Here is a 23,521-nt window from a genome sequence, read left to right on the forward strand (position 1 = left end):
AGAGAGAAAGAGAGAGAGTGAGTGTGTGTGTGTGTGTGAGTGTGTGTGTGTGTGTGTGTGTAAGACAAGAAATGGCAAGGCTCAGCTGACTTTCAGGGATGTCACCAACCAAGCTGAGGAGCCAGACTTCATCTTGAGGACTGTGCAGAAACATGAGTGTCAGGAAAGGCTTGCTTCCAGGCACATCCATTTTTATCATATGACTCTGCTAGCAGGAGGCTGCTCCTCAGAACTGGAGGCTTCTGGAAATAATTTAGACTTTTAAAAAGTAGCATGAAGTACGAGCTCTCAAGCCAAGAAGGAAGAAGCTTGAAAAACAAATGAAGACTCAGGACTGGGGAGACAGTGGCTCGGTCAGTAATGTCTGCTGCACAAACATGAGGATCCATTCCCAGCACCCACATAAAGTTAGGTGTAGCTGCAGCAGCAGTGTTTGACTCCTCCTTGTGGAGGAGCAGAGACAGAGGATCCTAGGGCTTCCTTGCCAGATCATCTACAGCTGAGTCAGCCAATCCAGGCCCCACTGAGAGACCCCAGCTCAAAACAGGGTAGAAGGGTGAGGGGTACAGCTCAAGGGTAAAGGTGTTTCCTGTCCTGTGACTTTAATTCTCCTGTGTCCTGTGATTTTAATTCTCCTGTGTCCTGTGACTTTAATTCTCCTGTGTCCTATGACTTTAATTCTCAAGTGGAAAGAGAAAACTGATTCTAAAACACTGTCCTCTGACTAGCACAGGTAAGCTGTGGCCCTTCCCCTGCTAATACAAACTACTTTCTTTCTCTCTCCCTCTCCCTGTCCCCCACCTCTCTCAGTACTCAAGAGAAGATGGGGATTATCTTGAAGTGGGTCAGGGATGAGGGCAGACGTCAGCAGAAAGAGTGATGAAAAGCAACAAAAATTCAGGTTTAGGAAGTCGAGTCTACTTATTAGCTTTGATTACTACAAAAATGTACAACCAACAAGTTACTTACAAAGAAAAACTTTGAGTTCACAGTTCTGGGGTTCAAAATTCCAGGACTGACCCCATTATTTATTTAAGTCTCTTGTGAGTGTGACACAGGGTGGCAGGGGTGCACACTGGAGAGCATGCTCACACTCTAAGCCACAAAACAAAGAGTAGAAACAGAGAGGGTGCCACAGCCCTCTTTGAGGTTGTTCCCCAGTGACACCCAGACTTCTCACTGGGTCTCACATATTAAATGGTCATGGTGCCTCCCAACAGCACTGCCTGAACAATCACGTGCATATGGACCTTTCTGGGCTGGGGCACACAACACATCAAAGCCTTAGCAACAAGGAAAGGTTTTGAAGAGGGAGTGGCAAATGGTGGCAAATAAGCGAGGGCCGAGCAGCACTCGGTGGCTTTGAGAGCACAGCTGGCAGCATGGCCTTGGCCCAGCAAAGAAGATCCTTGCATCAGTTAAGCAACTGTGACCCACAGAGAAGGTGCCTGCTCTCACGGCCCAGGGATACCACACACCAGACAGTGAAGGCTGGTGAGCATTTTATTTATTCAGCGGAATGAAACACTCTTTCATATGTTAAGATGACTGCTGCTCACCCAAAGCCCTTGAAATGGTTAGGTTCTGAGCACATTAACTCGGATGCAGGCAGTTACAACTGGTCCTATGGTGTGCTTAAACTCAGCAACGTAGCTGCACGAGTTTCTCCTCCATTCTCACCCTTGAACTCTAGAGAAGCCTGGCACCCAAACCTCAGTTGTATTGTGTTACCTATTCCTGCTAAATTATTTTGTTAACAAAAAACCTCCACAAACACTATAAAATTATGTAATCAGAAAGACACCTGGGAAGCATAAAATTCTCACATTCAAACTGAATGGATCGAATTTCAAATGGTACAATGTATAAAGAACCCTATCCAGTTGAAACTTTCTTACTAATCTCAAATACCAATATATGTTATTGTTACATAGACTGTGTCCTTAAGTATTAAAAAGAAATAATCTGTCCTGTAAATTTAAAAAAATGACCTGTGTGCCCGTGGTTCTGCAAACCATGAAGTAGAAAGTAGGATTCTGTCAGTAGTAAATGAACATTTATCCAGACAGAGCGGTGCTGGACACAAGGCAGGCAGGCTTGTGTCTTTAGAGAGGTGGCTTCTCCACAGCTCAGCACAACTTTCTGAGGCAGAAGAAAGGGATCAAACAACTGTGAGAAAAACCCAAGGTTCTGAATCACAGGCAGCTGTGTGGACCAGACACAGAATCATGAGTCATGGCAGCTGTGTAGGCCAAATGTAATTGGCAAGAGGGTGGGCTTGCTTGAAGTTAAACTTAAAAACTGGGAACAACAGGGTAAGAAACTGACAACAATGATTTGCAATACAAGACTATTATACATTTCAAACTGGAGAGGACATCCTAATAACCAGAAAACATAGCGATGAGACTTCCTAAAATATCCTAGAATCTGAGATTCTAGCAGGGGTCTCAGAGAACATCCCACTAACTTGAAGCCAGAAGGGCCAGTGAATAGGGTTCAATATCCCCCAAATCTTAGGCAGCCTCACCCTGTCCTTTCTAACCCCACAACCCAAAGAAGTAAGGTTTCTCCTGGGGTCTCTGGTCCTCTTGATGTACTTTCCCTAAGGTGGGATAAGACAGGAGCAGGCTCAGACACACGCAGGAGGCCACTCTAGAATCCTAGAAGTCCCTCTTAGAGACGAGGAGTCAAGCACTTATCCTAGCTAGTCTTTTGTCAACTTGATAGAAGCTAGCGTTAGATGTAAATAGAGACCTCAAATGAGAAAATGCCTCCACCAGACCATGGTGCCACCCTGGGTAGGTGGGTCCTGGTCGTATAAGAGCACAGGCTGAGCCAGGCAGTGGTGGCACATTCCTTTAATCCCAGAACCCAGACGCAGGAGCCACAGCCTGGTCTACAAAGTGAGTTCTAGGACAGCCAAAGGCACACACAGAAACCCTGTCTTAAAAATACGAACAAAAAAGAAAGAGAGAAGGGGGAAGAAGGGAAAAAGAGAAAGAAAAGAAAAGCAGACTGAGCAAGCCATGAGGAGCAAGCTAGCCAGCAGCATTCCTCCAAGGCTGTTTCATCCCCTGCCTCCAGGTTCCTCCCCTGACTTCCATCAGTGACGAATTGTAACCCGAGAGTTCTAAGATAAAATAAACCCTTTTATCCCCAATTTACTCCTGGACATGGTGTCTGTCACAGCAATAGAGACTGTTACTAAGCCAGCATGAAGCCAACGAGCCACAAACAGCACCTCTGCCATGATGGTGGTTTGCTGAACTTACAATCTTTTGCTTCTGCTGCAGTTTAGATTCAACACAGACCACAGTACATCCCAACGGTCTATCACGGGAAACACTGTGAAAGGCAATGTCTCAAATGATTTTATGTGGGAAAGCTTCTGGACTGTTTGTGGAAGAAGAAATGGGGCTGGCAGGCGGAAGAGGGCCCTTTAAACAATGACTTCCAGGATCATCTTTCAAAACATGAGCCAAAGCAAGAGTTGTGGTTAACACACCTCAGGAAGAGCCAAGCTTGGAGTGAGTGAAACAAAGAATGTATTCAGAGATCTCTTGGAGGCCTTTCCTACTCAAAAATACTGAAAGCAAGAGTAGTCGAAGTGGGGATGGCGTGACTCTCAGTAAGGAGTCTTTTACTCGGATAAACAGCAAGGCCCTGTACATAAGTCTTCATAATGATGAAGGATTTTAGCTCACTTTTATATGTGAGCTTTTACAAACTGTTTCTATGTGGTACTCTGGTTTTCCAAGATGGCTACGTGACAGAGTTACACATACTCAAAGCCAGACTACCATGCAGAGTACAACAAAGCTATATTCCACAGAGAGCTCTCTGCTCTCCACTACCCCTGAAACAGACCAATGACTGGGGACACTGCTGGTGACTGCCTGTTGGAGAAGGCTCTGTCACGGGGACTCTCCTACCTACCACAGTTCTGGAACACAGACCACACCCAGCTGCAGAGGCTTCCACAGAATCACCAGGAGTGTGAGCAACAGGAGCACAAGTGAAGACAAACTGGGAGTGGGCAGGAGAAAGGATACTTCCAGCAAGTACCTCAGAGAGAAGTCATCTCCATGCATCCATGGAGAGGACTACAGCTGCAGCAATGACTTCAAACTTCAGATCCAATTGTTAGTCACATCTGAAAGATCTTGATGTAGTTTAATATCAGGCTGAGGCTCCAGTCTAAGGTGGTAGAGCTCCCAGAACCATGGTTAAACACCATGACTGCTCACCAAGGCAGCACTACAACCTGGACTTCCATCCTGTTCCTTCTGCTTACTGATCTCCGTGCTGACTGTCTTAGCCCTCCCTATGTGCCTCCTCCTCCCCACTGTTTCCTTCTATTGTCCAAGCCATGGAAATCTGCTGTGCTCTGAGTTATTCCTCTCCAAGTCCTTCGAAAATGAAATGATAGAAACACAGGTATCCAACCAAACCCTCACATCTCATTACTTCTATCTTGTAAGTTGCCTAAGACGTTGAAGATGATAATATAGTCACCATCACCTTAAGATCTGTTATTTAAGTTTTAATCCAATTGGCCACTACTGTGAAGTGAGGATTTCTATTGATAAGCACATAAAAATTAACGAGCAAAGCACATATGAATTCCACTGCAGGGGCTGGATATTCTGCTTGGAAAGCCCCCATGCTTTGGAAGCCAGTCATTGGCATTCCAGTTTTACTTCTGAAAAACACGGGAAAGCCTATAGCGGGTGCTTAAGTATTTGGTGCCATCTGAATTTGGGCCTCAGACAGAGCAACCTTTGAGAGGGCACTCACCTCCGTTCCAGTGGGCGCCCATCACTAGAGATGCTTCGAGGGATGTTGGCAGCTCTCTCTGGAGGGGGCATTTTCCCATCTCCCTTCCCAGAATTCAGCCGTGAGGTCATGGGACTCTGCAGCTGTGATGGGACCTGGGGCGAATGAGCACCCTTGCTGGCATTCCGCTGCCATTTGTTATTATTCCGGAAGGGAAACTTGAACTCATAGGAAATGCCGTCATTCATCTTGTACTCCATCACTGGCATGCGGTAGGTTTCTGAGCAACTCCTATAGGAGGAAGGACCAGGAGAAGACAATGACTACTGTCATGCTGCTGGAAACATGAGGACTCCCATTAACAGTCTTTCAGTCTTTGGGCCTTGCAGGTTTCCTTTCACAACCTAGTAACAACCCCAGAGGAATCACAAGTATGTATGTTCCTTTACTGAGTCCCAACTGTGGAGACTGGGATGAGGAGTCTAAAAACACACAGGACTCAGGTCAGCTGGGAGCATGGAGAGCTAAGGAGGGAAAGGGAAAGACCACAGAACAGGTAGCTCAATGCAGACAACAAGCAGCTCCGCATAGCTCCGCTCAGAGGCGCAACAAGGCACCTAAAGGGGAGGGCAGCTCTAAATAGGCTGGGACCCTGAGAGCCAAGCAATGAAGTCAGGAAAGATCCCTAAGCCCAATCAGAGACCAGACTTTAGCCTAGGAGGCAGAAAATGTATTACAGAAATGCAACACTTTTTAGTCCCCCATGGAAGGCGAAGCGTAATCTGAAACCAGATTTCATTTCTTTTCAGGAAGGAATCTCTCTTCCTGAGTGACATCAATGGCCAGGGACATAGGTTTTGTCACTTCTACTCCACCTGAAACCTTGGTTCTCAGGAACCCACATTTCATTCTTTATTCTAAACAACAAGAAAGAGAGAGAGAGAGAGAGAGAGAGAGAGAGAGAGAGAGAGAGAGAGAGAGAGAGAGATATCCCGTCTGTCCTTAGCCAGGCAGACTACTTCTATCCCCGCTATAACTACAATATTAACCTGTGCGTCGAGATTTCATTGTTAAATACAGGGACTGCAAGATCTGAGAAGCAGTCAAGGTCTGGAAGACTTGAAGGAGGGTGAGCAGCTAGAAGAGTTACTTTGGAGATAACGTAGATTAAGTCCAAAGCAAGCGGGAGGAGCCGTACAGATGAGCCAAGGTTGAAATTTTAATTTTAGAAAATAAAATTGGTGCAATTGATTTAAGATGCTTTGTTTTACCCAAAATATCTGAAATTGTATCACTTTAACATATAATTAGCAGTGAAAAATTACCGAGATATCTTATGTTTCTATGACTCTCATGCAGTTCACAGGGAACCAAACTGCAGCCACCTGCCATGTCCTGCTGTCTCCATGACAAGGAGCCACTTACTGGCTTTGTATCCTACCTGTTTCTGTAAAACCTAAGACTCATAGATGGAATCAAGAGTGGACACTGCTCTGAAGGACAAAGCTAATGGTAGTTTAGTGTCATATGTTAGTCGTGAAAAGCTCTCCACGGCCTCCTGGGAGTAAAGTGTGGTAGTGAAGGTAACTGTGAGACAGACGACAGGAAGAGGATGAATCCAAAGTCGGCCACACTACAGCCATGATGGGAGAGACAGGCCAGGCTTTAACCCACCAAACAGTACCTTACTGTAGTCCCTTACTAGAGAACAACCCTCTAACTCTCCGCATCCTTCACCCACAATGAATCACATCTACAAAGTGCGGCCTATGACAAAAGGAACTGCCAGCACCTGTTGGAAACCCACCTAGGCCTGTGGTCAGCAGCCATTTCAGTATTTAATGTGACCAAAGGGCAAACTAAAATCTAATGTTAAAAAAGACCACTGTTACAGCTTGGTCCCTAGCTGTGACTTCGGCTCTAAAGAAGTACGTCACTCCTTTTGACGGAGCGCATCTGGAGAACGGGATTTGGATGGATGAGTTCTAGCTCAGAGAGGACATGCTCTCACTTTCAAAGCAAGAAAACACTCTGCAAACCATTCCAATTTAGAAGATAATTTGACTCTCAAATCCCCAGCAAGAAAAAGAACAGTCCTAAAGATAATTTGGTCTTTTTATGTAACTGTTTTTAGCTCATGAATGGCCCCTGATTGCAGAGCAGCACCCTGCAGAACAAAGCTGCACCATCTAGAGCACCTCATCTAACCCGCCAGCCGCTACTTCAGAGGTCACAGACACTGGTCCTCACAGACTCTGGAGATGCAACAACAGTGACAGTGAGGGGTCTTCTCACTCATGGGAACTGGGATGGGAAGGACCTCTGGCAGGTCCTCAGAACTGTTTCACTGTGCTGTCCCCTCTGGGCATCTGTCTCACTCATTTATTAAGAAATGAAGCAGCCATGGGGCCGGCAATGGGAAAACTAAAACAAGACCCACCAGGCACAGGGCAGTCACTCAGAAATTTGGCTCTGCTTTATGTCCTTCTCTTTGTGGAAGGATTGGCCTGTTTCCTAAGAATAGGGAAAGGTTCTTGATTTTATATTATTTAAATATTTTGGGAGAAAGGGTTGCTGTCAAACTAACTTCCATTTTTAAAGGTTGCCTTTTCAAAATGCATGTGCACACACCCTCTAGGCCTGCCTGACATATGGTTGTTGTGTGGCTGCCTAGGGTGATCTCAGGGTCCCGGCAACTGCCACAATCAAACAGCAATGGGTAGTGAGCTTTCAGGAGGCCTGGCTCACCCCACCCAGAGCCCTAGGAAGGCTGACAAAGAGGAGAGTAATTACTCAGAGAACAGAGTAATTAGTTGCTAGGAAAACAGCAGTGGGAGTGTGAAGTGTGGAGGGAAAAGACAGAAGAGTCATCCTATTTTGTTCAAAACTGTAACAAGGTGTTAATGCTTCAATGTTCCCTTTGAAGCCACTTCTGCAGAAGCCAATAGCTTTTCAGGCCTCCAAAGGCATCTGCACAGTGCCCAATTTCCCACCTGCACCGAGCAGCCAGCGGGGAGGGCTGGGGCTCAGCACTGAGCTCTCATCCAGCTTTCCAGCTCAGCACTGAGCTGTGTGGGCAGAAATGCACACTTAGAGAGGATGCATGCGGGTTTTCCAGAAAGACAGATGTGGCTCCTTCACATGGTGTGTGGGAGTCGCCTGCACTGATGTCAGAACAGGTTATCCCATCTGGCCCAGTGTAGCCTTTTCCACATTTCATGGTGGTAGCTTCAAAGAGGCCAGAGGGAAAAATGACACCATGAACCAGGAATCGTACAGATTTACCAGCATACCCATAGTGTGCACAAACACATAGGGCAAGGGTCTGTGCCAACCTACAGAACAGTGCTCACACCTGGCTTCTGATGCCAGAGGGCCTGAGAACTTACTTAAGTTTCTTTCTCTTTTGTAACACTATCATTTGTTTGTTTGTTTATCCATTTACTGTGCAGTAGAACAAGGTCAGAGGACACTTGTGGCGTCTTCTTCAGCCACATGGGATCCAGGAATCAATCTCAGGTCATCAGGCTTGGTGGTACTGACTGGACTGCTGAGCTTTCACACTGGCCCTACCTGGTTTCTTACAACATGAATAATGGTCATATTTCCTCATAAGATTGCTAAAAGAATTAAACGTGTTAATTCATGTAACTGTATTTTTTTTCTCTAGGACTTAGAACACTGAAGTAAAACTTCAGTCAATGGTATTTCCTAACACTCCAAGGAAGACAGAACCATGCTCGATGAGCATGGACAGTAAGCCAGCCGGCATCACTGGCCTAGCTTCCTAGTAACAATCAATCAGTCTGGTGGCAGTGGGGGCTCCATTCGGTCTGGCCCCATGACAACTGCTTCATTCCAGTTTCCCACACAAACCTGGAGCCTAGGGAAAAGAGCAGGGGCACTGTGTCTATGACTCCGAGAGCTGAGGCACTTTTCCTGACCATATAAACTGTTTCCTGTTTAGGGACATCAAAGGACAGCAGCCAGGTGACTGCAAAGTAGAGCAGGGTACTTGGAGAGTATTCTAGATAAGAGCCCAATAGCCCTCTGAACCACCATGTGAATCACGGGTCAGCAAAAGACTTCATGTAAGTGACAATGGCCTTGGAGTCTCCAGAAAGGCTGGTGAGGTCAGCAGATCCTGCTCTCCTGTACAGGGACACATATGGGATGATTTCAGGACACTCACCCATCCCAGACTGGCTAAACCAAAAAGTTGTATGGTTATAGCTTTTGGTTTCTTAGCATATTCAGCTATCTAGAAGAGAGTGCGCCTTAACCTGCTCAGACTCAAGGAGCCCAAGATACTCTGACACAGGCACAAAACTCCCAGGCTGCCGACCTGATAAATGGCATAAATAAATGCTATTCTGAGAAAAGACTGATTTTTAACTAAGTCCACTTAAGTCTTTAAGGGGCACAAATAACCAACTATTATGATTTATATTCTATCATCTGCCAATTATAAACCCATGAGTGCTCAGACATAGGACTGGTCATTTTAGGGAGAAAAAGAACTATAGTTTGGTTTTTATTAATTATCATTATTTATTTATGATTAATCATTAGTTAATTAGATGTTGTATGTATTTTGCCTTTTTTTTTTTTTTTTTTTTTTTTTTAAATGAGACGGGTTTTTTGTCTGTTCAATAGTCTTGGCTGTCCTGGAACTTGCTTTGTAGACCCGATTGTCCTGAAACTCAGAGATCTACCTGCCTCTGATTCCTGAGTGCTGGAATTAAAGGCGTGTGCCACTGGCTTTAACTACTAAATCTTAAGACAAATTCTTAGAAAGTAGGCTAAAAATATACAACATTTTTTTCTCTTTCTCTTCCCCCCCCCCCCCCAACAGGGTTTCTCTGTATAGCCCTAGCTGTCCTGGAACTCACTCTGTAGATCAGGCTGACCTTGAACTCAGAGATCCACCTACCTCTCTCTGCCTCTCTAGTACTGGGACTAAAGGAATGTGACACAACTGCCTGCTTACAATTTTTTTTTTTTAACCAACAAAAATAACATTTGCTAAGTCTAAAGGAAAAAAAAAAAAAAACCAAAACAGTTGATTAGATGTGTTCCATCAATCAACTTCCCCAGAGGCAGAGACGTGAAGTTTTGGTCAGTGCTGCTGGCTTAGCCGGAGCTGAGCAGGCGGGAGGTTCCGGGTCCTCCCTCTAGGAGAAGGCTACAGAGAAGCAGTCAAGGCATCGAGCACAGCACTGAGTCATCTGAAGCCCATTCCTGGCCCCACAGATGCTTCCAGAAAAGAGCCTGGAAGTCGGGCTCAGCTGTGCAGACCCAGACAGCAGAGCTTAAGGCAACAGTTGAGTTTTGAGCAGTGGTGAGATAAATGGGATGGAGGAGAGCATGGGCACCATGACACATAAAGAAAACATTCAGACAGGCCAAGACTCGATGTGCTGTTTACAGGCCACCGATGCAGATACTGAAGATGGGTGCTGCAAATACCTTGTCTGGAGCTGCATCCGGTGGCAGCCTTTCCATGCAGGAACCATAAGCCTCACAAGAGGACAGTTTCATTTCTGCTACCCTGACTACTAAGAGATGCCCCATGTGGCCCAATCAGACCTACCTCCGTGGGGTGCAGTCATCATGGGGAGGGATAATGACAACTTTCACCGTGACTGATGTTCTCAAGAGATCAATCATCTGTTCGTGGCTCAGGGTGGCCACTGCCACCTTGCAGATCTCCACTAGGCGGCTGCCCTGCCTCAGACCTGCTTGCCATGCATAGCCATAGGGCTCTACATCCGCCACGATGCCCTCGTAGTTGACGTGGAAGCCAAGCTGTCCAAGACCATTTCTTCGCAGAGTCATTTCCACTGACTCACAACCTTTTGAAACAAACTAGACAAGGGAAAGAGAGGTATTGGGTTAAGTGCTGAAAGTTATTAAACAGTGGACTCAGAATTAAAAAAAAAATACTGCCTTTGGTTATTCCTAACATCCTGTAGCTGGTTGAAGGGCAGGCTGGTTATTCCTCTTCCCTAATCTCTATTCGGGAGGCAAACACAACACACTGGCTGCCTCCACAGGGCTCAGTGGCTTTCTTGATGTTATAGGAAAATCTGGGAGAGACCTACAGAGAGCTGGCAGCAAAGAGACCTTGGATTCTGCATTCAACAGCCCTTAAGAGATAATCTAAGATGGGTTATTATGAGGTTTATTAAATAGCATTCTCAGCAATGACAGCAACACCAGTCACAGGGCAGTGAGACTGAGTTATATGCAGGTCACTTCCCAGCACAAGCCCCAGACAACATGTCCTCCCACCCACCAGGGGCTGCTACGTTTCCTCAACAAATGATGGGAAGCAGGAGCATCAGATAAATTGTGTTGCTTCACAGATCAGCAAAGGAATTGCCAGAGTGGCCAATCATGCCCCACAAGCCTCTGTGCCCTGGCTTTACCCCAGGAATGAGAATGGTAAAGCAGACAGTCTCACCTGCAGCCTTTTGACGATTTCTTTGATATCGTCACCGCTAATGAAGCTCTCCACCGACACACACTCTCCCCGCTCATAGAAGATTTTGAGGCTGCTGTCGCTGGAAGTCCACCCTATCACATCTCTGCAGGAGCAATTGAAAGCCACGCTCTTTGTTTCCTGCTCAATGAGGACGATGAACTCATTGGAGATCCCAAGGAGGCAGTCAAACTCCAGGGCCTTGTTGTAGTCTTTGGCCCGGACTGCCCACACAATGGCCCCCATGCTACTGAGCTCAGCTCCTGGATAAGGCTTAGACTTTTCCTTCTTCTTGGAGGCCAGAGAAATAAATGGAAACTTGCCAGAAGGATCGATCGGTGTGTTGGTGACATTCTTTTCTGCCAGATCTTTCAGGTACTCCTGGCGGGTCCTGGTCGCCATGGCCCGGAACTTCTCAGACTTGTGCGTAGCGTTTTCTGCATTAATTACTTTGGCCAAAAGGAAGTCCCTGAACACGTTTGATTTGGGGAAGGTGACTCCTTTAGGAATGGGAGGTCCAAAAGAAGGCACATCTCTGGACCTGGTGACTGCCACACTGAGAGACAAAGCAAAGAATAAGGGATGAGACATCTGTCAGTATGTCTGTCTTCTATTACACCATGGAGACAAAGGGCTGGCTGCAGCTCAGTAGTAGAGCACTGGTCCAGCGCAGACATGCAAGGCTCTGCTTTGATCCCCAGTACTAAGGAAAGGGGACGAGCATATGCTAAAGGTAAGACAATCGCTCACATGTTCGAGAAAGAACACAAATTTCTGCTTAATTAGTAAACTTTTTAGTTTACTTAAGTTTTTCCCAGGCAGACTCTTTTTACCTAAATCTTAAAGTCAAAATTTCACTTCTTTATCAGCAGGAGACTAACCACCACATCATGGGGGTTCGTTATGTTGGCTTACTGTAATGTTCCACACAACAGAATAAAAGCTATTTTAAATACCTATAGACTATCCAAGTGGAGGTTGCTATAATCACACAACCTATTAGAACAGAGACTCTGTCAGAACACAGATGTGGCCTCCACTTGAGACAGAATGGCTGCAGGCCAGATACACAGCTCATCGGGGAAATATCAGGAGATCCACGGCCTGTGAGAAACAAGTCATTTCTAATAAAGCAAATACTACCTGTTGGCCCATGTGTGAGGTATCCTGAGACCAGATTAAAAGCATGACTTTAAAATAAAAACACCAATAGCAATTAGGATTTCTATAGAATGGCCACAGTACTTGGAATTTTTTTTTTTTTTAACAGAGCTATTCTTTGGTCTACATGTTCTGCCTTTGGTCTGTGGTTCTGCAAGCAGCACATTTCCCATTCCTGTTTCTTTAAGTCAGACTGACCTAAGAAAGCTTGTTTCCATCACTGCTTTTGCAAACACATCACTAAAACACAGGGCCATGGAAAGTAACCATCGACATCTGTACTCATCTACTAATTTTAATCTTAAAAAGAAAAATACCAAAAGTTTCCTAAAACACCAGAAGCTGGGTAGAAATAAAGAGGCTGCATGCCAAACGCCAGTCTTCACAATCACACCTGACACCCTCAGCCAAGGCTGACAGGAATAAAGGTGACAAGCCCCCTTTTCACATGATTTAAAGTCGAGTGAGCCATGAAACTGTACACTAGAAAATGTTTTATGTGAGTTTGCTTTGAAGGCACTCTCAAGTTACTTTCTTGAAGTATCTTTTCTCTTGACAATTATGTCTTTAGCCCTGGCATGCTCCAGGAGTCATGCGATTGTCATGTTTTTCTGGTAAGTCATGGATTTGTACCCACTGTTTACTCAGACATAAACACTGGGCACTCTCTGGGTCTTCCTGTTGTTTTCAGGGACTTTGGAGAATATATCTGTAGATTAAAAGGACACACATATTTTCCTTTGTAGAATGTAAGGCAAGTCTGAAGTGAAGCTCATGATTTTATGGAAGTTTGAGGGCTGGTGACCTCTCTAAAGTCCCTTTCAATGCTGCCCTTCCCTGACTGCTTCAGCCTCTAAGCTCAGCTTATCCTGTGTGGTAGGTCCTAATCCTCTATGATGTAAAGGAATGGGGCTAGAAAGGGTGGGCCATTGCCAAGATACAGTGCAGCAAACCAGCCGAAGGTAAGTGTGGCTGAGGAGAGGCCCTTTGGAATCCATCTTAAAAATAGCAAGAACCATTTATAGTTAACTTTAGGGATTTATATTGAGGTATTCTAGACAAAGTTCCTTTTGAATTGAGACAAAATATTCTAATTAGCTATACCAGGCCTCACTATCAAAGAGTCTACCGTCTGTGTCATGTAAATCAGTGAGCCTCTAGTGGAACCATGAAAGTTAATGTGGTTAAAACAAAACTGCATGAGAGACGACTTCTAGGCCCTCCTCTTCCTCACTGTCTTCCTGAAGGCTGTTTCTAATACCGCAGACCTGATTACCGTCTGTATCACTTACCTCCCATCTGTGGTGAAGCACAGATAATTACATGGTGAAGACTCAGTTCTCGCCCTCACAGTTCATTTTAGAAGCTTCTAATTATTGGTAGGTTGCCAGTGTGTGTTTGTCTAAAGTTCTGTCGTTTAATAAATAGATCTGTATACTGTTGCAAGCTCAGGGGCAAGTAGATGTGCTCAGGATCCCAGCCCTGCTGAGCGTGCGCCTCTCTTTAGTTACAGTAAAACCACAGCTGCTTCCTGAGCAAGAGTAATGGTCCAAGTGAAATTAGCAAAGAATTGCCAACTTTAAAATGAAAGATATTAAACATTTCTGGATCCTCACAGGATTCCTGATGGAAGAGCTACCAATTCTGGATTTCAGCATTTTCTGCTCAGCTTCAGAAGAAGGGAAAAGCTAACATGATCAAGTTAAAATTACACAGCTGTCAGCATTCAAGCCAGACAGCTCACATTGACAAGAAAAATTGCCTTTGTAATAGTGTGTAATTAGGCCCTGATGCGTGCAGGGGGAGTCTGGGGCTTCCCATGCAGTCAGAGCATGGGTGTTGGTTGGCTGACACCTCCCTTTGTCATTAAGTGAGCCAGGTAGTCTTCTTTTAAAGATACACTTGTGAAAAGCATATATTGTGTATAGCTTTTCCATTTCACCTAAGTTTAATTTCTAAGTATAAAACCTTCACTTGTAGATTTATCTATCCTATTTCTATAAGATGCAGACATTTTTTTTTTTCCCTAAGAGTAGCTGAATATCTTAAAGTGAGATTCGCCCCACTCCAACCCCTTTCAGGGAGGGTGAGAGAAGGTCTCATTTTTGTAGGCTGTTAGAAAACTCACTATGTATCCCAGGACACAGAAAACTCACAGTATCCTCTTGTCTCAGCTCCTGCTTTGTAAGTAAACAGTGGGTACAAATCCACGACTTTCCAGAAAACCATAACAATCACATGACTATTGGAGCATGCCAGGGCTAAAGGCAAACTGAACATCAACAACAGAGGCCCCTCCTACTCCACCCCCACCTCCAGGAAAGGACTACACCTTTCCCCTTCTCTCCCTTTGGTACTTGATAATGGAACCATCCACACAAATCTCCTGGCCTCAGAGACCAGTACCAGGTTGTGTCTGCTTGATCTTGATCATGTAACATCCACTAGCATCGAAGACTTTGAATGAAATAATGTATCTTGGCACACAATTGTCAATTAGATAAACAAGGATGTTCTAAGGACAGTTGAATAAAAGTATTAACGCAAACAGAGCAGAGTAAGAAATTAGAACTTTAGAGCCACACACGGCAGATAGGTACACCTGAAATCCCAGCATTTGGAAGAATCAGAAGTTCAAGGTCACCTTTGGCTACATAGCAGGTTCAAGGCCAGCCCAGGCTACTTGACTCTTCCTTAAAGGAGCAGGGGCTCACGAGGAAAAAGAACAGTGAGATTGATCAGTGGGCAAATGTACTTGCCACCAAGCTTGATTCCCAGGGCCCACACGAGAGAAGAGAGAAGAACGAACTGGTTCCAGTAAGTTGTCCTCTGACGTTTTACTTGTATGCCATGGCACATGCTCTGTCCCCAAACATCAAATACATAAATAAATATAAAAAACAAAACCAAAAGAACCCTCCACAGCCTAAGAGAACAAAAGCTAAAAGAAGTAACTTGAATTTTGGAAGCATATAAGCAGCAATTATCAATTTGTGGGGAGCTGACAGAAGGTGGCTATCATCCTTGCAGCCATCTTGAGCCATATACCCCAACAAGAGACTTGATTACAATAGCCTACAACAGCTGAGCACACTCTGATAACATCTTGTTTTAGATACCCAGGGTTTTCCCTTGGGGTATGTGAGACTTAAAGGTGTGATTTAGAGCCGAGACTTAAGGGCATGACTTAAAGGCATGGCTTAGAAGTGAGACATATAAAAGGCGAGAGGCAGACAGAAGAAATTAGTAGGCACTTGAGACTAGAGACTGGCAACTAGGATTAGACACTTGCACTCCAGACAGACACTTGGAGAGAGAACTTGGAACTGGGAAAGAGTTCCAAGCAACTAGAACTAGGATTAGGGCTTGAGATTTATTACAGCTGGAACTAGGATTGGGACTTGAGACTTGGTGCTAGGAACTTGGTACTTGGAACTAGGGACGTGGAGAGAAGAAGAGAGACTGAAGAATAAACAGGATTGAATCACACTCTGTCTGGTCTCCATTCCTCAAGTCTGTCCTCACTCTCTCTCTTGCTGAACCCCCAACCCTCGGACTGGAGCAGCCTGGGGCAGTGCTAACAATTTAGCCCCCAAGGCTTTTGGCAGAGCAGGTTCCAATATTGATATAGCGGTCCGAGACATTTTGACCCCCAAACGTAGGGCAGCTCGGGCTGCAACATCAACTGATTTCAACTTCAAGTTGGAAAGAAAAATGAAGCCAGGTCTGGTGGTTCAGTGGTGTAAGCTTGGCCACTCAGGAAGCAGAGACAGGAGGATTCTGAGTTCAAATGCTGCCAGGGCTACAGAGTAAGTTCAAGCCAGCCTGTTTAATGTAGTGAGATCTTATCTCAGAATAAAAGAGGAGAGAGGCCTAGGGACCCTGCACAGAGGGTGGGTTCACACAGCACATGCAGGAGGAGGTGCTTGCACAACACCACCACCACTGCTGCTGCCACCGCCACCGCCAGAGAAGGCTAGGATCACAACTGATATCAATCAGTATTTTAAATTATATAGCTTATTATATAAAAATAACTTAGATATATTTAGTAAATAAAACACTGGATCAAACTAGTATCAAAATTTCTTTTGTCTACTTATGTATTTTGTTTTATTTATTTTGTTTGTTTTGTTTTAAATCTGGCTAATTAGAAAGATAAAGAGGTCATGAATTTGAAGGGGAGTGGGACTAGGTATACAATAGAGTTTGGAGGGACAAAGGGAGAAATGTAATTAAATTGTAATTTTAAAATTCAAAAAAACAATTACAAAACAAATTTAGTACATGGCTTGCACTGTTTCCACTGGACAGTGCTGATTTAGACAAAGGCTTGAAAAGAAAAAGGTTCCTTTAAAATACATTATATGGGAAAGGGCTGTTAAGAGCACTGCCCTTCCAGAGGTCCTGAGTTCAATTCCCAGCAACTACATGGTGGCTCACAATCATCTGTAATAGGGTCTGATGCCCTCTTCTGGTGTGTCTGAAGACAGCTACAATATACTCATATACATAAAATAAATTAATAAAGTTTTAGAAAAAAATACATTGTATGGCAGTCCACTGGCCAAACTTCCCAGTGTTCAAAAGGGTTTCACTGTCTACCTACAGGGTAGTATGAGATCCTTTGACAAATCCAGCAGACAGCACATGGGAAATGCTCGGGGTATTTGAAACAATTACAACAAATGTCTAATAAAACACAAACACACACACAAAAGCCTTAAAGATTATGCTTAGAAATGTTAGAGTAAAGGGCTTTTAAATAGCATCAATTTAAAAAAAATGAACTTCCATTTATTATGAACATTCATCTCTGTTCTCGCCTTGCCAAAAGAAATATATAATTAGCAGCATGAGTAACTAGTTAGTTGGTGACCAGATGGTATGGATGAAGGACAGCACCTAAGGAGGAGGTGCAAATGGAAAGGACAGGTGTCTAACCAACAAGCCCAGGGAAAGCCAGCATCACCAGTTACATCATCATGTGAATTTAGCCAACTTTGCACACAATGCAGAGATAAAAATGACAGTAACAGACTTCCCACCATACTCCAGAACGCAGAGCTGGGGGCTGGGCAAGCACAGCCATCACCCACCACCCACTTAGCCACTGCAGCCCAATGCCTACCTGTAACAGACACTCTCAGTGCAGGGGTTGTGAGCCCGGACAATGACAAAAACATGCTGAAAGTGAGACCGGATGTTTTTCGGGCTGAATGGTTGTGCTCCAGGCTCTTGGAAAACTATTGTCACAATGTCATTCCCAATGTGCCGCTTCCTCAGGAGCTACAAGAAAACAGGCAAGCACCACCATAAGTGTGGACAATTAAAGATGCCCTCTACCATTCCCTATGCTGAAGGTATCTAGTCCACAACGTGTGCTGGTGCGGGGATCACAGTTCCTGTCAATATTTTAGCCTTCTCCAAGGAGGAACATGGAACTGAATATTCTAAAATTTGCATAAAGGAAATAGCCATTCAAACAAAGCTAACTAAAATCGGACATGCCCAGAACCTCAGTTTCTATAGCAACAGTTAAGTTCTGTTTTCAGGCAAGAAACTTGCCATTGGGGAAGAGCTATAGAGATGAGGAATGACTGAAGTAATTACAACGCGATTATTACGTCAGTTTCCTTTACAGAGCATGTGGACAAGGGGTTTCCTGGTAGACAGTTTGTGTTGCAAGCTAGGAACAAAGAAATTAGTACTATTCCACAAGTAATAACAGCTTAAAGGCAGGTAAGGTTTTAGGTTTGAATGTCTTCCTTAATTACAGAGATCTGTTTCAGACTACCCTCTGATTCCTGCTCTCACACTAGGTCATGGTTGTCAAATTCAGGCCCATCAAGCCAGTCAGTTCCTTCTCAGGAGGCTACTCAGATATTGTGATTATCCTATAAAAAACTTGGAGTGATGTTTGTTTTTCTCATTGTGTTTTATGGAAGCTCTTGGAAGCAAAACAACTAAAAATTGCAACAACTATGCTGCACTCAAGCCTATACCCACACAACTCGTTTAAATTCTCTAGGGATATTAACACATGTAAATTACATAAAACCAATAACATAGTGTTGGCCTCCAGCCGGAAGACAGCAGTCTTTTAGATTAGAGCTGGAAGTTTAGAGAAAAATGTCTAGGAAATGTACTTTTTAAAAAGCCTATTGTTTTATTTTATGGTAGAATGTTCTCCATGCAAGTCTATCTGTGCATTGCATGCAAGCCTGATGCTTGTAGAGGCCAGCAGAGGGTGTTGGAGCCCCTGAAACTTAAGTTATAGATCAATATAAGGCACCAAGTGGATGTTGGGAGCCAAACCTGGGTCCTCCGGAAAGGCAACAGAGTACCAATCTAACTCTGCAGCCGTGGGAAACAGAATTTTAACCTTAGAAATTTTGAAAGCATTTCAAGTTACCATCCAGTGAATAAGTTTACTTCATTTCTAAGTATCAAACAGGATGGAGATGGAGCCTGGTGTGAAATGACTGCTATCTAGACTGTAACCAGAACATTCATACTACAGTGAGATCACAGATAAAAACATTGTCTCCCTATACAAGTCATTCTCTTTTTTCCTGCAAAATCGTTCTTCAATACATCTTGATATGTGAAATTCATGTTTTAATAAGGACTCAAATCCATTTGTCTTATGCTAAATGTAAACAAAACTGTATTTATTTTAAATACATGTAAAGCATTTTAAAAGATATGCTCTTTAAATATATTTCTTTCTATAAAGTTATCTACACCGAAGAAAACAAATTAATTAGCTAGAGAATAAAAAATTTTTAGTATGTAGTAGTAGAGATTACTTTAACATTTTAATCTAGGACTGTAATAATTTTGCTTTCATTGATTCCCCAAATTAAACTATGTATAAAGTTGCGCACTGAAATGGTAACTTATTCTGCCCGGCACTTCAATAACTACATCCTGGCATTAAATATAGTACCCTACCTAACAAATCTCATGTTTTTCTGCAAAGCAACAGATCTTTTTCTCCTCAATGATTATTCATTAATGTTCTACTGACTGGTTATACCGAGTTACTTTATCTCTTTAAGATCTTCTTAAAGAGATATATCTTCTTTCCCCTCAGAAGTCTATAAACCATGCACAGAATCTGGACTAGACAGCTCATCTTCAGGTGGGCTGATTGCAGATCTATGGCTACTCACCGTTTTGTTTCCTACTTTTGATCATTTTGGTAACTAACCTGGAAAAGCAAAGTTCTGTTACTTAGGCTTGAGAGTGAACACAACCAGCAAGGTGTGAGGTCAGCTGAGATCACTGAAGGAGCCCTGATTCATTCTGCAGCCAGCCCTGTCAGTACAACAGACAAACATGCATACCCACTAGGAAGTGGGTAAGTCCGCAGTGGTTATGGATGGTGAGAATGTGTGCTTTGGGCTTCTTCTCAGGTTCAACTCAACATTACTTTGAACTAGTTTCCAAAGTTGTGAGTGCTGATACTATCTAACAGTCCCGTCAGTTTTCACCTTCCTCCGTGACAGTCTGCACATCCTGGTTCCTCCACTCCTCTCATGTTTGGTGACTAGGAGCACCCCTGATCTCTGCAGGACTCAGTGTAGTCACACCTGACATTATCAACTCTACTCCTTGCCATTTCCTGATGAAGGAAGAATATGGCTCTGGACCCTACTGACACTCTCCCTGACATTCTTGCTGTTGTGTTTAGTTTCCCTTAGACACTAGGCAAAGCATCAGTACTCCCTGTTTTAAACATTGGCCTCTTGAGAGGAATCTTCACCCACTTGTGTAGGCCCTTTGCAACCCTGCAGGGTTATCCAATCAGTGACTTCAACTTGTTCTCTTCAGACTGCACGAAAACCTCGATCCCCGGTATGAGAAGCAAATGATTAATTCACAAAGCCATTCATCGAGCTGGCTGTCAATCTAGAATCTGAGTCTCTTCATTTGTTTTTGGTCATTCGCTAGCCCCTGCTTCCATAAAGCACAAAGCAACCTGCAGCTGTGACAGGTGCAGTATTACATTCAGATTTTGCACACTTGCCACTCAGGCTTCTGGGGGAAATGCAGTAAGTGGAGCACAGGCGACAGCAGCTCTTACCTGTTGCTTGTTGTTAGGTGTGTAGGGCAGCATGGTGGAGACGTGGAACATTATCTCATAGTCTTTGTAGGTTGTGTACAGAGAGTGGGTTCCAGTGGAGTCAGCTACAGTCAGGAAAAAATAACACAACTGATGAGACGATTGCAAGGGCTGGAAAAGAACTTACCAAGAGAATGCCTTGAAGAATGACCAAGAAAGTAAAGAGTCAAGGCAAGGCTCTCATAGGTGTTTTGACTCATTTTCAAACACCCAATTCTCTCTTGCAATCCTAAGAAGTCTATAAATGGGTATTTTCTCAGAATAAATGTTTTTTTTTTTTTTTGAAAATTTGTGAACAAATAAACTAAATTATTCTCAAACAAACTGGGAGGTGGGGAGTGGTACATGGCTCACTGATGGAGAGAGAGGGTCTCCAGTGATGCCTGCTGCACAGTGAGGAGACAGAGACAGGGGACTGTCAGAACAAGCTGAGCAGTGATCAAGGAAGATAGCTAATGTCAACCTTTGGTCTCCACACTTACACACATTCATGTGCAGGTATGCCTGCATTCATCCACACATGCATGTACCCCACATGTATGTGTGTGTGTGTATATATATATATATATATATATATATATATATATATATATATATGTGTGTGTGTATATGCATACAAACATATGCACGCAAAAATAAAAATAGAAACCTAATTATCAAACAATTTAAAAGACGCTATTGCCAGGCATGGTGGTTCACCCCTATAATCTTTGTGCTCAAGAGGCTGAGACAAGAACATCACAAGTTCAAGGCAACCCTGGGCTACATTCAGTTCCAAGCTAGACTGGACTATACATAGCAAGGTCTTGTCTTTAAAAGAAAAAAATCAAAATATAAATAAAAAATTTAAAGTGATAAAAAAATGCTGTAAGATTTCTAACAATCACAGCAAGCGGCCTAGTGGCTACGGCAATGTGGGGTAGTCATCAGAAGAAGCAATATTACTGTCAACAGCTACTACACCAAAGGTCTGCTTGCTATTGGCAATAAAATCACAGGTAGCTGGTTGTCTATGTTTATTAACTGAAGGAAATTCAATCTAGGTCTGGTAAAAACAAAAACATAATTTCCAATTCACCTTCACAGACATTGAAAACCAATTTCTAATATTTGAATTCAATTAAGACTGATATGAGATTAACATTGGAGACCAAGTTGAAGGAATGTCCTCAAATGTTAACCGCATGAGAGACCATGCTGGACTTTCTCATTTCCCTAAGGAAAAACAACCTCTACTACTTAAATCAAAATGATTTCCAATCAATGTACATATAGTCACACAGACACCTATAGTCAGGAAAAACCTGTTTTGTTTTAAACAACAAAGAACCAGCCAGCAGAAAGGGACTATTGAGACTCAGAGGTCTGGATTTCCAGATTACCCAGAGAACCTAAGAGCATTCATTTGAGGTAGAGTAAAACCACCAACTTTTTTGAGGAGCATACTTGACTGCACATTAGTGAATGGTGCCTACTGTGTTTTAGTGAACGACATAGCAAGACAAAGTCACTGGCATGCATAAGAGGTGGGCAGGCCTCCTTAAAAGGCAAAATCAGCAGGCCACAGCCAGCACTGTGGCACAGTGGGCAGGAGGTCTCCAAAGGAGCCTAGCTTCAAGAGCTCCTCAGGGAACTGATGCAGGAGTTCCTACTGCTCTGAGGTACTGCTCCAAGCACACCATCAAAATTCAGATTCAGAAACATGATCCTGATTCCTGAGCTTCAGACTGAAGTTTACTGGAGGATCTTCATTTTGAAGCTCATGAAAAATGCAAAAAAAAAAAAAAAAAAGCTAAATATAGAACAAAGCAAAAATGACTTTTCATAATTGCAAAATACATAGCAACATGTAATTACTCAAGAAAAAACTCATAAATATTAATGACCACCACCAGTAAAGACCATTACTATAATAAAGTGTCTTTCTCAACTGTTTAAGGCTGTTTTTAAGTATGAAGAACTTATCTATAGTTAGGAATGTGCTATAAATATCTGCAGATCAACCTGCTATTAATATCTTGCAAGACTTTGAGGTGAACGTGGCAGCTTTGGTGTGTTTCAAGGTGATTTTAAGAAAACGTGATGAGCTAGAAAAAAATACTGCCACCAGCATTGGCCTTATGAACATGACTACCAGAAAGAAAGTTCCCTGGACAGCAATCTGCTTTTCTACTTTAACCCTTTCGTTCTCTGCACACCTTACTTCATGTGTTGGATGCTGCCTGACCAGCCTTTTTTGGGGGCTCTTTAGAAATCCCACAGGTTTGCTGGTATTTTGAACAGTTTGAAATGGTTTCATGAGGTTAGAAATGAGACTAAGGTCAAAACAGTGAGAACTCCCTTTCCAAGAAAAAAGCGGTTTCTCAATCCTGAGGTTACTATGTGCAGGATACATGTGTGAATGGTACCAGAGGAAAGAGAAAAGAATCTTCTCATATCTTCTACAACTGTAATACTCAGTGTTCTTACTTTGCTTTTAGTGACCTTGAAACCATCAAAGTCTTAAGAGAATGACAATCTGGGAAAAGGAAACAAAGTTGATGTTGCAGAGAATACATAGCAAGCGACCTCAGGAAAGTTGATGCTGATCTGTAGCGCAGTTGGATGGGCTCAATCCTTTTCTTATGCTTTATAAAGACGAGGTTTCTCTGTGTAGCCCTGGCTGTCCTAGAACTCACTCTGTAGACCAGGCTGGCCTCAGACTCAGAGATTTGCCTGCCTCTGCCTCCCAAGTGCAGGGATTAAAGGTGTGCACCACTATTACCTGACTAGTAGTAAACCCAGGTCATCTTGACAGTCAAATGACCACCTCCAACTCACAGCATCAGTGAGCTGCTCAGTTATGAATACCGCCATACTCAACAATTATGTCATAAAAAGAAAATCCTTTAGCAGGTATGGTGGGGCACATATCCATAATCCCAGAACTTGGCAGGCTGAAAAAGGAGGATCTGAGTTACAGGACA

The 23,521-nt window shown here is 43.6% G+C and overlaps 1 protein-coding gene across 5 annotated transcripts in view; it reads right to left on the bottom strand.

The window, feature by feature from the left end:
* Nucleotides 1-23,521, bottom strand: part of Sipa1l1 (signal induced proliferation associated 1 like 1) — a 265,544-nt gene that overhangs the window by 41,675 nt on the left and 200,348 nt on the right. For all 5 annotated transcript variants that reach the window (XM_076921784.1, XM_076921780.1, XM_076921782.1 and 2 more), the window contains 5 exons: nucleotides 20,517-20,620; nucleotides 17,556-17,713; nucleotides 11,246-11,819; nucleotides 10,373-10,647; nucleotides 4,801-5,070 (listed from right to left, as the gene is read on the bottom strand). In XM_076921784.1, coding sequence (XP_076777899.1) covers nucleotides 4,801-5,070; nucleotides 10,373-10,647; nucleotides 11,246-11,819; nucleotides 17,556-17,713; nucleotides 20,517-20,620 — 1,381 coding nt within the window. The remainder of the gene's footprint in view (nucleotides 1-4,800; nucleotides 5,071-10,372; nucleotides 10,648-11,245; nucleotides 11,820-17,555; nucleotides 17,714-20,516; nucleotides 20,621-23,521) is intronic.

This window comes from Arvicanthis niloticus, chromosome 23 (assembly GCF_011762505.2).
Source record: "Arvicanthis niloticus isolate mArvNil1 chromosome 23, mArvNil1.pat.X, whole genome shotgun sequence".
NCBI lineage: Eukaryota > Metazoa > Chordata > Mammalia > Rodentia > Muridae > Arvicanthis > Arvicanthis niloticus.